General features: G+C 39.2%; 1 protein-coding gene across 1 annotated transcript in view; it reads right to left on the bottom strand.

Moving 5' to 3' along the window:
* Positions 1-1,265: 1,265 nt before the first annotated feature.
* LOC106826112 (fatty acid desaturase 2-like protein FADS2B) overlaps positions 1,266-17,976 on the bottom strand; it is a 33,653-nt gene continuing 16,942 nt past the window's right edge. The window contains exons 4-12 of the mRNA XM_070487376.1: positions 16,786-16,887; positions 13,156-13,281; positions 10,473-10,533; positions 7,498-7,571; positions 7,208-7,320; positions 6,351-6,447; positions 4,186-4,265; positions 2,819-2,944; positions 1,266-1,344 (exon numbers count right to left, since the gene is read on the bottom strand). Of these exons, the coding sequence (XP_070343477.1) occupies positions 1,266-1,344; positions 2,819-2,944; positions 4,186-4,265; positions 6,351-6,447; positions 7,208-7,320; positions 7,498-7,571; positions 10,473-10,533; positions 13,156-13,281; positions 16,786-16,887 (858 nt within the window). The remainder of the gene's footprint in view (positions 1,345-2,818; positions 2,945-4,185; positions 4,266-6,350; positions 6,448-7,207; positions 7,321-7,497; positions 7,572-10,472; positions 10,534-13,155; positions 13,282-16,785; positions 16,888-17,976) is intronic.

Raw genomic sequence — 17,976 nt, 5'->3', positions numbered from 1 at the left:
GCCCCACCTTGTACCACTCTGGCCCTTGTGCACTATGCCTCAGCCCCAGTGGCTTCTTTCAAGTCATCACATTCTCTTCTGCCACAGGGTCTTTGTTTCTGAGTCCAGGGATTTAATTATGAAACAAACAGACAGAGCATATTTCAGTGTTTGGAGGAAGGGAATGAAACGCTCCCTGGTAGAATGCAAGACATGGAGAAACAAATAGTGTTGGCTCACTTGGAGATGAGAATGGAAGCTTATGATATTATGCATTCCCTCTGTGCAGCTGAGGTCAGCTTTAACATGCCCCCATGATTACATGAGCAGAAGCACAGACTCTCAGTATTAGTATACTACTGAGAATGTCCACTCATGCTCTGGCATTGAAACCTTCTCATCCTAAGACATGCCTAATTTGATGCCAAGCTTGCAAAATGCCTTGACATAGCCTGGGGGCTACATTCTAGAAAACAAATCTCTCTCTTTCATTAGGGTCACCAAATAATGAGGTACCATATTTCTGCTCTGGTCAATAGAGATTAGGCAAACAAATCTTACACTCAGGAACAGTCTATTCTTTAGCAGAACACCAGTCACCTTTAAATATTGAAACTCGACCTGCTTGAACAGTTGCTATTGCGCCTGGATGTGGAAAGCTCCTTTAAGAGATTTTATAACTTGAACAGAAAATATGTAACTATACACATTTGTTATGCATAGCCATGTACAATAATGAAAATCTAAGGTGAATATTGAAATATTAAGAGGCTTTAATGATAATTATAGTTAATTTTGAATGAAAATGAAGTTGACACATTTGAAACAGGAATAAGCAAAAATTTGTGCTTCAGTAGGAAATTCTTGAATACATGACTCTCTTCTAAACGCAGTTGCACTGTTCTCCAAAGTACCCCATTAGAGGTCTCTGCTCTGGCCCACTTTGGCCTATGCCTTCTTCATCAGTAAAGCTTTTGCCTGGTCCCTCAATTCATGCCGGGTGACCAACATAATCTGACTAAGGCATACTGGTAGAAATAAGTTCAAGATCCTTTTGAAAAAGTGAAAACATTGCCTCCTATCTCCCTTTTGTCACCCTGACCAAAGCCATTTTGTGTTTCCTCTGCTTCTTATTTGCTGAGAAAATCTTCGGGGAAGGAGGTAACCATGTGTTCTTGGAACTCACACTCCTGGCACACTCAGGTATGCCAATGGTGCTCACAGTTAAAGAGGAAAGAACTCTTGCACATTCACCAACCCCCTTCAGAGATGCAATTGCGTGCATATTAAGTCTGAGATTCTGCATCATGTTTCCCTGTTTTGTAGTAAGCATCCTTCCAGAGGGCTCCAGATTTCTTCAGTGCCCTGTGGGAGGGGGAAACAAAATCACCAGAAGGTGAGACTCTAATATAAAGGAGCTACTCCACAGAACATTTGTTCTTTTACCTGGTTCAGGGCAATGTTGTCATTTTCAACTATATCTGCAAAACGTCTTTTTCTGTTTCCCAGTGGAGGAAGTCATATGCACTGAATTGGTTTTTAGCAGTTGATTTCAACTTTTCTTTATGGATGAGATTGAGCTTTTCCTCCACTTATTTTCTTATGTACCCAAGACCTCACCTATCCTTTTCTCTACTATTTACAATAAAAGGGCTTCTCTGAGTCATTATAAGATAAAGCAGATACTTGTAAATCACCCCACTCTATATCCACCTACCCATGCTATTTTATACTGTGAAAAATATTTTTCTTGGTACTGGGGCTACAGCAATGACTAGGACAGAAGTGACTTGTCTCCACATGGAGTCCCCGGTCTTGATTGGGAGATACATATTAAATAATTTATTAACCAATATGTTATTTAATCACAACTGTGATAAAGGTCATGAATGAAGAGATCCAGGTGCTGCAAGAGCATGTGATGGTATTAGTGTTAGGGTCAGGGAAGATTGAGATGAGGAAAAGGCATTTGACTTGAGCCTTGGAGAGTCAACACAAATTGACTAGGTGAACTCAAGGGAGGGGCTGAGTTGGAGGAACCCTCTAAGCAGAAGACAAGGTGGCAAAAGAAATAAAATGACACAGAGCAAAGAGTTATGCAGCAACTGAAGGGAAACTGGATATCTGGAGGGCAGAAGAGAAGGAAGGCAGTGTTAGAGAGTCTGAAACTAGAGCATTAGTTAGGGATCAGATCAGACTGGGCCTGGCCTTGTTGGCATCATTCAAAATGATGTTTTGTTTTGTTTTCAATCCTGAAAGAAAGAGAAAGTTATTAAACCCAGATCACTGGCTGTTAATTTGACCAGCACAATGTTCTCTAGGGAACTGTGAATGCTTCAGGATGAGGATGGGTTTCCAGTTTCTCCAGGTCTCACCACCCTTGGTTAGTCACCCCTGGAGTCAGTATATAGCGGATAAGTCACCTCCTCCTCATTCACACACTTATGTCCCACCAAACCCTGCAGGCATCTACGTTTGCAACCCTGGACCAGAGGATTTCACTGTCCCTTCCACCACTCATGTCTAAAGCAGGTAGAGGTTCAGCAGGAGATAGAAAGACAAATAATATGCAGCCTTGATTTTAAGAAACTTGAAGTTTAGTAGAGCAGCAGGGCATTTTCACTAGGAAGTACCTAGAAAGCAGTAGGTAACAGTAGGAATTACGATATCATTACTGGTGTTGATGTTGTGCCCTGTAGAGACGCATATCCATAGTGGGCATTCACAGGTGCACCTTAATGAATGGTTGTTGCATGAATGAATCTCTAGTTAGGAAATTTACTGGGGACTGGCAGTGAAGGAAATGAGAGCTTTGAGTTGAGAGAGACTCTTTTATTACCTGACAATATCTCCAAACGCCTTCAACAAGGGCTTGTTCACATATTGCAGTCCATGCTTGGCACACAGTGACCTCACCAGAGGTGCCACCTTGTGATAATTATGGCGCGGCATTGTGGGGAATAGACTAGGGAAACAGAGATGAGAGATATAAAACTTGGACCTAAAGAGAGACTCGAAGGAGTGGCGTCCTTCTCCTATTACTAAATAAAATTATATCTGCAATACAGACACAACCTTGACCTTGCACAATACTTCTGTTCTGGGATGTTCAAAAAGTCTTTGCAAAACATGGTCATTTTATCTCTTAACCCTCTGTGAGCCCGGTGGGTGGCAAATGTTTAGGAAGAGCTAAGAAAATAACTATTAGCTCCATTGAAATTATTTCTATTTGGCCAGGGCAAATGGAAGCATGGGGTTTTCTACCATTTGAATGACCTAGAGAATTAGAGATAACCACCCTCCATCTCCATCTCTGTTTCTCTCTATCCATATAACTACTGTATCAAGAAAATAGGATTCAATAAGCTCTAGTCATGATATGTGGAGAAAAGTCCTAAGACAGGTGTAAGAAGTGAGGAGAGGTGGGATTTTACCCAAAGTTTTCTCTAATCTCCAGATGACCTTCTATGGTTTTAACCTCCCTCTCAGTAAAATAGGAATAATAATCCTTTCTTTGGTTGCTGAAATTTTAAAAGACTAACATGAGAGCAAGGATGAGAACATATCATGCATAGACATAAGATCTCTTTCCTTCTCTGACTATCACAGATATGGCTTAGACAGAGAGGATCTGGAAAGTCCCTCCCCTGAATATTCTAGATTGACTGACTCTCAAAGAATTATCATTTTCTCTTTCTTTGGCACATGTCTACCTAACTGACCCATTGGTAAAGTATTTCCAGGTACGATTTGGAAATTGCAGGAGGGATTGGATTCTCTCATGGATTATTTTGTAACCTTGGCTCTAAAGATATAGATATAGATAGATAATTAAATTAATTTGTAATTCAGTTTAACACAACTTTTTATCCAAGTGGTGTGATTTTTCATGGGCTTTCCCAACTAGCCAAATGCAAAGAAAAGAATCACCAATTCCTAAGTCCATAGGAATCTGTGATTCAGGCGCTGGTACTTTCACTCTAGATTTCACTCTATTTACTCAAAATTATTATATGTCCATCTTTTATTTCTTCCCTTCCTTACAGTGGATGTTAATAGAAATATAGCAGCCTTTAGAGAATTCTGGTTCATATTTTCCTTCTGGTATCTCGAGCCTAGGGCTCTGCTCTGAACTGTATGGGGGTGATGTTATAAGTGACAGCCCTTGCCCCTCTGATCACTATTATCACTCTTCCTATCACTCACTGGTGCTCGATTTGGAAGTTCAGGTGCCCTGTGAACCAGTCGTTGAAAAAGGACTGTTCCACATTACAGCTTGCCAAGACCTGCAAAGAAAAAGATTACATTAGATGTAAATGAGTCCAAAGGTCAAACAAAGAAAATGTTTATTTATTCTTTTATTCAGTCAACAAGTGCTTATTGAGTACCTATTTTGTGTAAGAAACTACGAGGGATAAAAGATATACACAGTCCTAGGTCTCAAGGAGCTTACAATTTAACAAATTAATAAGATATTTTGCTAAGAACTATATACAAGGCAATAGATATGAAAACATATGTAGGATGTGAAGGGGCTAAAAGTTACTATCAGCCCTTGGATACAGAAGACTGAAGTGTCATTCATGAAGACTTTGGAAGTTGGAAGTGGGATTGTAAGGTTCTGGTACAGATTGTAGGTGTTAGAATACCATTTCCATTACGTGGACTTAATGACTTCTAAATGAGGAGTAAGGCATTCAATAGTTCTGTGCATTCCAATATAAGTGGCTTCCTTTTTAGTCTAATGCATTTTATTTTATGTATTTTAAAAACATTGTTCTGAGAAGGAATTCATAGGCTTCTCCAGACTGCCAAGATTAAGAACCCTCAGGAATGTCATTTGATTCAATGCCTTTCTAATGTTTAATTCCAGTTGGGGTTGTTGTCATTTTGAATGCAATTTTTCTGTTTGTTCTATTTCAGTGTTTCTCAAAGTATACTTCAGAAGAACTTGGGGTTCCCTAGGATTCTTTCAGGGGATCTGCCGTCTCAAAACTATTCCTGTAATTCTTCTAAGATATTTTTTGCCTTTTGCGTTCTCATTCTCTCCATGTATGATGGATTTTTCCAGAGCTTGCTAAACATGGAATGGCATCATGAATCTGATGTTTACATGCATTGGTTTTATTCTTGTTATTTTAAACTTAATATTTTAATATTTCTCCATTTTATTTTCAAATACAGTAAATATCAATGGATATAACCTATGAAAACCAAAGCTCTTTGAGGTTCTCAGTAACTTTTAAGAATGTAAAGTTGTTCTGTGACCAAAAGGTTTGAGAACCACTATTCTTTACTTCATGGAAGGTGCCTTGAGTTTGGACATGAACTTGGAGGAGGAAGCAGCATATTGGCTGGATTCTGGAGTTAATCATGGCATGGTAATGAAAGGCTTAGGAGGCAGGGTTGTTCTGCTTTGATCACAACTCTGTTAATCATTACTGGCAGGCTTGTAGAGCATGTCATGTATTCTCTCTGGGCCTCTCTCCCTATACAATGAAATGAGGTGAATTCTAGGGTCTTCCTAGGTGAAAAATTCATTCTGTAATTGTAGGAATCTCAAATTCACTTGACAGGCTTTGTCATGTGAAGGTTTAAAGCAGGGGTCAGTAAAATTTTCTACAAAGTGCCAGACAGAAAATGTTTTAATTCTTTTTCACAGCTACTCAATTCTGCTGTCATTGCATGAAATCAGTCATAGATAATATATAAATGAATAAGCATGGCTGTGTTCCAATAAAACTTTACTTATGAAAATAGGCAGTGAGGATTTGGCCCTTGGAATGAAATTTATTGAACTTTGGTTGCATGCAAGAGCTCTGAAATCCAACTGCAAAGGTTTAGGACATGCTTCTACCACTCACTAGCTGTGTGACTTTATGCAAGTTACTCAACTTCTTCATGCCTCAATTTTCTCATCAATGAAATGGAAATAATCATAACATCTGCCTCATGTAGTTGCATAGAAAGAAGTAGACAGTGCCAGGCCCTTGTCAAGCATTTTGATAAATATGAATTATGATTATGATTATGATTATGATTAATTCTTTGGGTGGATGTGAAGAAGATTGGCCCTGAGTTAACCTCTGTTGCCAATCTTGCTCTTTTTGTTTGAGGAAGATTCTCCCTGAGCTAACATCTGTGTCAATCCTCCTCTATATTGTATGTGGGAGGCTGCAACAGCATGGCTGTATGAGCCCTGTGTAGGTTTGTACCCAGGATCTGAACCCACAAAATCCAGACCACCAAAGTGGAGCATGCAAACTCAACCACTATGCCACCTGCCCAGACTCTGAATTATTATTATTTGAGGTAACAACACTCTTAATCAGTCTGGTTGAAGTATCCTCTCCCAGGATCTCCATTATTACCTGAGTGCTGACCCAGTCCCGATTCTCTTCTCTGCTCATTTGCATTGACAGGTGGCTCATCTGGGTGACATATATTATCCAGGGACTTTCAAGAGACCTTTCAGAGAATAAAAGGGGAAGTGATGACTCTAAGGCGTGCTTTGGTAATCACCAGGCTGCAAGAGCTAGCAGAGCATTGGAGGAAATGGAAGAGACTCAACAGTTCCCAAAGAATGGGGGTCATTTGTTTCCCTCTATATCTAGAGATGACACTTTAAGCATTTAGTCACATAACCTGTCATACTGTCTAATGTATGGGAGCAGTACTCAATAATTTGCTGTAAACATTGGTGCAGGATCAAAGGATATCTAGAGAACTTAACTGAATATACAAAGTGATTGACAGCCTAAATTTTGTCATCAGTTAGAGCTGGCTCCAATGTCTGGTTTGGCACTGCCAGTGGCCCTTACTGGTTCTATAAACTCGAGAAAGGGATTTAATCTCTCTGACTTTGGTTTTGGGAAATTCTCCAGTCATAAAGTAATTTTAAAAAAATTCCTCTCCTTCCATTATCTTTGGGAAGGATTATGAAGGCCAACTGGATTATAATTTTAAAGGATTTGGGATTAGATGGAATACTGAAATTGTGAATGGAGAAAGTGGGGAAGAAAAGAGAAGACTGGGTAATTTTATTCCCAGGGAGCTCTTCATATTAAACTATTTTAACCAATTTTTTTTCACATTTTCTTGGAAATGTTTCAGTTATAAGGAATGGGGCATAGTGTCATAATCTTCTTCAAATCACAAAGTGATTAGACAAGGATGGTAAGAGGACCATCCAGGTTATGGGAATAAGAGGATATTCTTGCTTTCTTACTTGACCAAATAGATGAGGCACAGGGTTCCAAAGATGCCATAGAAAGGGCCAAATGTGATGAAAAAGCGGATGTAAAAAGTGCTGATCCAGGCCACATCCTGCAGAAAGAAGTGCTCAAAAGTTAGATGCTCTGAACACAATTTCAATTCCCTTTCAATGGGCTAGGGTCCCTTCACATACTGGCTAAATCTTATGTCTCGTTACTCAAGGATCTGTCTGGCAGGGGCCAAGCATTTTCATTTCCCATTTTCTACGTGATGTTGCTTCTGAGAATGAGTCAAGTTACTCACCTCCCAACACCTTTGGCGGAATATCTGCCGCACGGTTAGGAACTGGGAATATATAGGCATGGTGAAGGGAAGAACTGGAAAAGAATAAAAGAAAAGATGGAGAATAAATGAGCAGATTATGACCTCAATTGAGCAGGAGTCTATCTTTTTCATATGCCACCCCTGGATATGTTGCCCCTGAGAAAGAATGCAAGGTGGATATCCACGACCACACCCTAGACTCCACTGGGTTTTTTGAGTCTCTGAGAGTGAACTAGGAATTTGGTTCAAGCTCCCTCAAGGAGACTAGTGAAGCTTTGAAGATTTGAGTCATTCTTGATGGAATGCTGGATCCTGGAAGAACTTCTGCTATGAGCTTTCAAGTTTTCTCTTCAGTCCTTCACAATGTTTAGGATTCAGCCCAGTAACAATATGTCTGTGTGGCAGAAATAAAGAAGGTTTACTCATTGCCTGGGTAGAGGGTTATGTACTTGCGTCTCTCCTAGCACCGAGGAGGCTGCCTAGAGCACAAAGTCATCTTATGCAGACCCTTTGGTTTTGACAGACCCTCTCCTTGACCAAACTTTAGTCCAGTCGTCTGAATCCTCTTCTTGCCTAGGCCTCAGCATTGGTCTGCAAGCTCTCAAACTCTGCAAACCCTCAATACAAATGATTTCACCCACTCTCCACATTAAGATATTTGAACAACACTAACACAGTGTCTAACAGTTCAAAGCCACATCTCTGGGGTGACCCCAGTCCCCTTAAAGTCCTTGCCTGAGAAAGTTCAACACTGTCAACAGAAGGTACTGTTTCTTCAAGCCAAAACATGACTATGGGTCTCTGACCTCCCTTTTCTAGAGCATTTCTGTTAGAAAACTTACAATTATAAACCTTTTTTATGCCCCTTTGAGATGTATCTTCTATAATACAGAGATATCTTTCTCGAGGACCTGGGAGTCATCCTTTTGAAATATAATCATCAGGAAAGATAGGGCCATTCATCCATGTCTCTGTGGGAGGGTAAGAGCCGAACACAGATTTCCTAATCATGTTGACCAGCTTCCCTTCCCTTCAATGTCTTTCAGTAATTTCCTTTAGCACGCCCCAGCATTTAAAGTCTCCCTCTTTTTGTTTCACCAGAGTTGAGCTCAGCTTATAAGGAAGCCTCTCTTTCCTATTGCAATAGCTTGAATAAAGTCTGTAGTGCCACCTTTAACAAATGCCCACCTCTGTTTTTCTTTGACAGTTTGAGTATGATTCATTTGTACCCAAGTTGCTAAGTTGGCATTTGAAGAGAAAGGGCACAGTGAAAGAGTTCCTGAGAGTAGTGTGGTTTGTGAGGTGGGCATTCTGCAGTGAATCCACACCATTCATTCATTCTTCATAAGCTAAGGGCATATTGTAGAACTATAGACATGGGAGGTGAGTTCAGAAAAGAAACTCCAACTGCTTTTTTCTTATGTGAACACACATCTAGTTAGTCTGGGGGTCAGCTGCTTTTCAAAATGGAGCACCAGTGTCCTCTTTCCTCATTTTGGTCATGCAACAAAAGGAGCAGGTGGCTACCATAGGTAGGGGCTGCCCAATTAAAGCAGGGCCAGCAGTGGAAGCTGCTCCCATATCACAAAATATGACCCTACAGGCCACTCTGATAAGGTATGTTACAGATGACTACTGGCAACCAACATCTGGGCAAATCAGATCATCTGCAACAGACTTTCCCAGCTTTACCACTGTGGGCATTTGGGGTGAGATAATTCTTTATTGTTAGGGCTTGTCCTCTGCATTACATAACAGTGTCCCTGGCTTTCTGGCCCCTGGATGCCATTATCATTCCTCCCTCTCCATTTTAATAACCAAAAATTTCTCCAGACATTTTCAGATATTCCATTCGGTTAACATTGCTCCTGGTCAAGAACCACTGATCTACAGGAAATGTGTGGGACTGTCCCTGATTGGGGCTTATTTCTCAAACGTTTTAGATGAGCATATTTTGGAGTTCTATGAAACCTTTCTTTGTGAGCTGTTATGAATTTGATTTTGATTAAGAGCAAAGTATTTTTGTTGCTGATGTTTTTTGCTTTTTTTATTAATGTTATGATAGATTACAACCTTGTGAGATTTCAGTTGTACATTATTGTTAGTCATGTTGTGGGTACACCTCTTCCCCCTTTGTGCCCTCCCCCCACCTCCCCTTTTCCCTGGTAACCACCGATCAGATCTCCTTGTCAATATGTTAACTTCCACCTATGAGTAGAGTCATACAGAGTTCGTCTTTCTCTGACTGGCTTATTTCGCTTAACATAATACCCTCGAGGTTTTTTATTGGTACCAGCATCATTCAGCTACCCTGCTTTCTTTTATATCTGCACCACATTCAGACCTATTATATAAATCTATATGTATGCCTATCTATGTATTGATCAATTGATCAGTAGATAGATATAGATATATAACAGGTACATATATGTATATCAGAAATATATATATACATAACTGTCCACCAGGATATCTTCTACAGGTGTGTGTAAGCTCTGGGAAGAGCCAGCTTTCTTTCACACAGAACATCTATGTGTGTCTTTTATTATCATTCCTCTACTTTTTCTGGCATCATCCTTTCAATGCTTTGGCATTATTTTCCTATCTGTCTTTCCTCCTGATTCAAATATTTCTATTCTTTTGTTCTTGACAGGTGTTTAGTCTATCCATGGTGAGAGTCCCAGATGCAAATCCCCTTGATTGGCATCCTGCCTTCCATCCTTCTTGGATCATCTCCTTCCCTGCCTTATACCCAGAGTGATGAGATGAGTATTAAAAATTCTTATTTGCTCTTCCATTTTCCTTTTCAGATTTTCACCCCAGAAAGTCTGAAAGAAGACATGCAGCTTTTTCCAGTTAAAATAAGACACAGAGGGTTCCAGTCTGCCTTCTGCCTTGACAACAGCTTGCCTCAAGGAAATGGGATGAAGAAATGTGGCTGCAAGGAGACTCACCCATGTAGAAGTACAGGTGCTGCTTCTCATAATTGATGTATTTAATTTTCTTCTTGCCACACTGAATGGAGAGAGAACAAAATTTAGGTAAAAGACAATACTTCTGGCCACTACATCAAAGACATCTGCGTGTGTGAATGAGTGTGTATGTGAGTGTTTAAAATCTCTATGGAAAGAGCTATCCAATCAAAGTTCACCAGCAGTCAAATTAGAGGCACTAGAAGAACCAGAACTGGAATGAGATGACATTTTTTGGCATCTTTTTGCTTTAATTAAATGTGGGCAAATCTTGCATGGATGGTTTATTAACATTGACCATGGAGATTGCGATCATTTTTTTTTTATTCCCATCGATTCCATTTTGAAAATTTGTTACTTATGTGGAGTGAAGTGGTGATTGAGAAGAACATTTGTGATGAGTTTTCCCAGCTCTTCTTTAACTGTGGTGTATAGAATTCTGCTTGAAGCTCAGTTTCCATCTATATTTATTCTTTCAACAGATATTTAATGAATGGTCATGCGAGGAAAGATATAGACATGGCCCCTCCTATTTATCTCATCTTTCCTCCTTTGTGCCATCATTATCATCATGGATCTCATGCGGTGATTTTCTATTTCTAAGACATGATGATATTATATATAATCTCATGACAGGGAATTTGATTCATTTTCTTGGGGCCTCCTCAGTTAATTTAGTCTTTTAGTGCACAAGACAGCAAATACCCCGAGAGCAGGTGGAGAAGTAATGGTTATAACTCCAGGAACTAGCAGACTCAATGAATGTTTAATTAAAGGAATGAATGAATAAATGATAATTCGCATTCACTCTGTATTTTTGCTGTGTGTTCACTTAGTTATAACTCCGTGGGCTGTGTTTGACTCTTGCTTTCCTCATTTCCTTGATAAGTTCACTTCTACATATAGATTTCCTCTCTTCTGGATAGTGGACTTTTTCCACCCTTCTCTTATTGGAGAAATAAAAAGAAATATCATGGTGATGAAGTAATAATAGCTATTTTCAGTTACTCTCAAACTTTCAAACATTTAAGTAGTGTGAAGCATGGAAGAAAGAATAGGTAGAAAATGCTTGGGAGTTAGCGAACCTAGGTGAAGACTGGTTGTGAATATCATTGCAAAGGTGGACTCTATGTCTTTCCAGTGCACATGACCTGACACATTGAAGATTTAATTCATCCTTGTTGAAGGACTGAATGTTTGGAAATAGTGGTAGAAAGATTCACAGTAAAATGAGAAGAAAGGATAAGTTCAAGTCTCTTCAGAACTATTTTTTGATGTGAAGTAACTGAATTTTAGAGTTTAAATAATTTTAAGCAATATCTTGTATGGTATCTTTGACACTATAATGTACAGAACTCTATGTTTCAAGGCATAAGTCCCAAGAGCAGCTGTAAAACTTGGAGAGGTGGCCTACATCATTTTTGAAGAGGCAACAGGCGTATTGAATATGGCTCTAAAGAAGGCACTTCTGGAGAGGGTCAGGCTGCTTCATGAACTTCGGTGAGACAAATTTCTCTTTCTCTGAGGGGAGGACTAGAGAAATTAAAACAACACAGTTTTGTGATGAGCATAGGAGTCCACAGACATCACAGCAGTCCAAGTTGTTTGTGGAGCCATGGTCAAAAGCAAGTGATTTTTGATAACAGCCAGAATTTTCTTTTTCAGTCTAGGCAGTATATTCATTTCCTAATTCAGCTGCAGAAGAAGGTGAGTTCCCCAAAGCTGGGAAAACCTATTTTCAAAAAGCTTTGTGTACCACAGGACTTGGGCAGCAACTGACAAAACTATCCTCTTTTGTTTTTATAAAACTCCTAAATTCTTCTAGAAAGGGATAACACTGTCTTCCTAAGTACCTGATTCTCAAGATTTACCATTTCTCCCTGAGGAGAGAGACTTCTGTGGCTGTTCTTATACCTCCTTTGTTGAAAAAAGATTACCTCCTACGAAATTTAGCAATTGTTCTTTACATGATGACTTTAAGTTGCGGGAAAAAAATCAACATGTGACAATTTCTGGAGCTGACTTTTCCCTTTTGTTTTCTGTTGTTTAAGAAGCACAAATTAGTGGTGGGGGCTCTAAGTGTCTTACAAGGCACTTGGGCTGTGGGTCATGTGTAAATGAATCAAAATGAACATTAACTAAAAATAACAGCATAGTATCTTCTAGCTGAGCTGGAATTAGTTGAGATAGTTAGCTATTTAGTTGTTTGTGATTTAGTGAGTTTTGAATATACCGACATGTCTTCTCTAATGAATGTCTCTATAAGCTTGTTAAATTTTGAAGAGTCATTGTCAACCTCAGTCATCTAGTTTAATGGTCTAATATTAGCTTGGGTTGTCAAGAAGTAGTGACAGGCGCTGAGCGGGGATCCCTCTGCCATCAGGATTGCTGAAGCAGAGTGATATGGTTATCACATTTCCTACTGCAGGAAGTTGGACTGGATGACCTTTATGGTCATAGAGTCATACACTCCACATCTCCTCCTGTTCTTACAATCCCAGATTCAGTTATTTCAAATTTGTAACCTGGACGCAAAAGGAGAGGTGCCCTCAGACTATGCTTGAAGCTGGAACTTCCAGCTTGATGTTTCCAAAGCAAGGCTGAAGACTTTTCCAAGAACCACTTCCAGGGACATTTCTCTGGTGCCCATGATTTCTAAATGTACCTCAACAGGTTGCAAATCTCCAACCAGAAATAGTGGTAGTAAATTAACATCTGGGTCTTTGTGGTAGATGTTCGTTTTTACATGATGCTGCCAGTGTCCACTGTTCCACCAGTTTCTCGACATGGCCTGAGGAGAAGAGAGGGTTGATTAGCTGCAAGATTTCTCTCCTGAAATATCCTTCACTATCACAGATTCCTTCAGGCATCTCCAAAGTCAAAATAAGAGATTTGAGATTCTCAAATTTGTCCCCACAACCAGGTCACAGGATGATTCACTAACTGGAAGTTCTCAAAGCCTACAGACAAATAATCATCTGATTCAGGCTAAAACAACTCTTGATAATGAAAAAATCATAAAAACTTGTGGAAATAAATTGTTTTTCCATCTGTCTATTTTTTGATTCTCGTTTAAAAAAAAGTCTGAAGGTAGATGGGGCGGAGAGTATTCTTCCTATTTTACAAATAAAGAAACCTCGGCTCCAAGGCTTGAATTGGTTCTGTGGAAAAAAATTGGCCTTTCCTTTTGAAGAATCCTGCTTCAATGAACATTTCAAAAAATTATAGATCTGAAATGATTTTGTAGGGGGTCTTGGCTCAGATCATTGAATGAACAGGCTTCAATGCTCTCATATAAAAATAAATGTGAGTAAGATTATTACAGTTGATGCCAAGGTTGCATCATCTCTGATGAGGTCGTTTCTGGTTTTCTCTCTCTGAATGAAAGTCTGCAGACCTTAATAGAGCACAGGATTTAGAAACACATCAACCTCTTTCATAAACCAGATAAACACTGCTCCGTGGTTTGGACAAATCACTCATCCTCTTTGAGGTTCAATTTCATCTCCAGCAAATACAGTATAATGACATTTTTATCCATGGGTCATTTGGGGAGACATGAGAGGCTGTACATAAATTGTTGGCACGTTGCAATATTTAAGTTCCTCTCATTTCTCCTGTTGTTAATCATTTATAGAAGAATAAGCAGTAGCAGTAGTTTTTATTCAGTATTTGACATCTCTCAATAACTGGCCTACACATGTTTTAGATTTGCCTGTCTAATAAAGTAGCCCCTAATCACATGTGGCTATTGAGCACTTGAAATGTGACCAAATTAAGATTGGCTGGAAGTATATAATACACACTAGATTTTGAGGACTCTGGATGAAAAGGGAATTTAAATTGTCTTATTAATAATTTATATACTGAGTACAGGTTGAAAAGATAATGTTTGAATATATATATATATATATGATAAAGTTACCTTTTAAAATGTGGTTACTGGAAAATTTAAAATGACAAGTCATTTAAATGTGGTTGGCATAATTTTTCTGTTGGACTATGTTGGTTGATTCATCTATGGTAGAGAGGGATGAGCATGTTTGAAAATCTGTAAGTGCTGTCTTTCTATAGTATTCATTGTGTCTTCTCTTAGCACCCACCCCCCTACTCCAATCCATCAGGAGTGGTATTCTCATCTCACCTCTAAGATTTTCTAATACCCTTACGGTGGAATCTCTCTCTTATTCTCTCCAGTCCCAGGTCACTCTGTTGAAGTTTATGCTTTAATGGGCAGTCACTTTCCAAACATTTCTTTTTGAATGTCTCATGATATTTCAAACTCAACAAGTGCTACGCTATTTCCAGTCCTCCTTCTGGGGCCCCACCACACTCCAAACTTCTATCAAAGTGCATACCACTCACTGACTCTTAAAATTGTGTATACACTCAGGGATTTTTAAAAAAGCATCAGCTAGAGTGGGGCTGATCTGAAATATTCCATACACTGTCAACAAACCAACTCCAGGGCAGATGAGTCTCACTTTTCCTCTGACGTCTTTGGAATTGGGGAGAGAGGGTGGAAGTGTCCATTACCTGAATCTCACGATGACATAAGGAACCATCTCTGCATTATTTCTGTGATAAGGATTTTTGAGCGAACCCAGAAACACTTCAACTATCCAACACTGGTGGATAAAGGGCAGAATAGTGTGCCTACATAAATTTTATGGTAAAATGAAGCTTGTCACATATAATGACAATATATTATTCATTTTAACCATTTTGAGTGGCAGACATATTTCTAATATGAATCTAGATCCAACCCTGTGTTGTCTAATCTACTTAAGCCTCAGTTTGCTCAACCAGAATGAGAGTATATAAGAAGACTAGGTGATTCTAAGATTTTTCCAATTTAATGATGCCATGATTTATGGTCTAATTCCCTATCTTCTTAGTACCATAACAATTTAACATTTTTCTTAATTATTCTGGGTCCCCATTTTGATTATGGAAAGATTATTCCTAGTATTATTAACAGCTGAAAGTTATTGAGCATTTCCCATATGTCATGCTTTGTGTTCAGCACAACACAGGTATATGACATATAATCCTAACAATATCCCTGTTGGGTTGAAGCCATCATCTGTCTCCATTTTACAACTGAAGAAACTGAGGTTCATAGACATTAAGCAATTTGATCAAAGTGACCCAGCTAACTAGTGGCTGAGTTCCTACAGAAGGCAGGTCTGATGTTAGAGCCACAGTTCTTAATCCTGGCTGCAGGTTAGAATCACCTGGAGAGCTTTCAATACAGTGCTGACGTCCAGACCCCACCACAGATGAATTAAATCAGAACCTCTAGAGAGGGTACCTGTACCTGGGCAGCAGTGTTTTCTAAAAGCTCTTCAGATGACTGTAAATGAGAGCCAGAATGGAGGAGCCAGAATGACTCCTCAATATTAGCTCCTAATGTGAGAGATGGGAACCCTGAGGGCCAGAGATAGTATGTGACTTACTCAAGGTCACATAATGAGCATTATCAGAGGCAGGGCTAGAAGCCACTCTTAGCAATCCTGTTCTGTTACCTAGGTTTCTTTCTTCATTCACTCATTCATTCCTTCATTCAACAAATACTTATTGAAGGCCTCCTATGTGCCAGGCACTCTGCCAGGTGCTGCACCCAGTGTGCATTGCATAGGAGTGTGTGCTTCCCCTCCTGGAGCTATGTTAGGGGGGATAAAACCAACTGCCATCATCACCACCTTGGTTTTCTGCAGTTTTTTCAGCAGTCTAGGTTTGGTAACCCAAGAATCTTGAACAGAGCCATCTGTAATTTCTTGCCCATCTTTTCTCTTTCTCTTCAGGGTTTATCTATTTTCTTGCATTTTTTCCTTTATTTCTTCATAGTCCCACCCTTCTGGAATTAATCAGGCTTTCTGGCATCCCCTAGCTTCCCAGCGATAAATGTCCAGACCCCTTCTAAGAATATTCCCTCTCATGATTTTACAGGCACATCTCCATTTGTAAAGTCACAATCCTTCTCCTGTAAGGTGGATTCTTAAGGAGGTACCAAATAGTTTACTAGGATAAGGAAAAATATTAGAATTTCTTAAATAGAGATAAATGTTATCCTTATAAAATTCTAACTTTAGCATATATATTACAAAGTTATATTGCATATTAGTATATGTAAATATATGTATATATAATACATACATTGTTAATATATCTACTTTTATTTGTGGGCTTATACAAACAGTTTTATTGAGATGAGTGAACAAAGAAACTTGGAAACCTGTGCCTTAGCAAATGATGTTCAGGAATCCCATCATACTTCCTGAACATCTCATACCTTGAGATGACATATCAGAAATTTGTGCATCAGGCGGTTCCAATTGGACTTTTTAAATATGGATAGGTGTCCTGCATCATGCTGTAAAAATCCACTCTGAGCCTAGAAGAGACCAAATTGTGGTTAGAGAAATTGGGAAGTCAAGAACTAATTCATAAATTAGCACGATAGGAGATTCAGGAGTCCGTCTGAGAAAAAGAGTGGGAGAGCTTCTCTGAGCTCAAGCTAAGTTTACTTTCTATTTCCCACACGTGTCACATTCTTCCCCACCTCCATGCTTTTGCACAGATGGTTCTCCAGCTGAGAAAGCTCTCCTTGCCACTGTCAAAATCTTTCAGTGTGGAGTGGAAAGAGCATGACCTGTGGAGTCAGGCAGATTTGGGTTCTAAACCTTCTTCACCACTTATGAGTTGCACGAATCTTGGTGAGTTATTAGTAGCTTGAACCTTAATCCTTCATTGATAAGCGAGGATAATAACATCTTACTCACGGAGCTTTCATGCGGCTTAAACATGTGTACAGTGACTGGCTTATGCTAAACACCAAACAAATGTTTGCTTCCTTTCTTATTTGAAAAGTTGCTTTTCGCGGAATAAGAGAAGTTAGCTTTTCAAAAACAAATAGCATATGAAATTCTGGAATTGACATTGGTGTTACTTCTTCTTAAAACCTTCTACAGTTGTTCCGATCAGAATTAAATGCCTCTTTCCTCTCCAATAGGACAAGCTCTTTCCCCTCCTTGGCATCCATGTCATTGTGTCATATAGTATGTTAGATATTTGAATGACAGTCTCCTCCAGTGGATGACTCATTTTCCAAGGGCAGGGACCACATGCATTGGGGTTTATGTCCACAACACCGTGTTGTGTTCATAGAAGTCCATGCTCAGAGATTCATATTTGATTCAACAAGGATTTATCAAATACCCTGCTATGTGCCAGCTGCTGGTTGTCCTTTATGGCAAAATCTATACATTCTTAATTCTTATATAATGAGATGTCTTTGCTCTTGAACAATTCATGGTTTGATGAATTGATAAATCTTGGTTGCTAAATGAATGAAATATAAGGTGAGTGTTACATGGCTGAGAGTAGAACTGCAGTTCCTGAAGATGTGTGGATCAAATTGAGCAAAGAGTAGCAACTGCCATGAATTAAATATTTACCACATACTAGGTATTTTCTACATTAT

This window comes from Equus asinus, chromosome 17, assembly GCF_041296235.1.
Source record: "Equus asinus isolate D_3611 breed Donkey chromosome 17, EquAss-T2T_v2, whole genome shotgun sequence".
In the NCBI taxonomy this organism is placed as follows: domain Eukaryota; kingdom Metazoa; phylum Chordata; class Mammalia; order Perissodactyla; family Equidae; genus Equus; species Equus asinus.
This window is presented reverse-complemented; position numbering and strand designations above follow the sequence as displayed.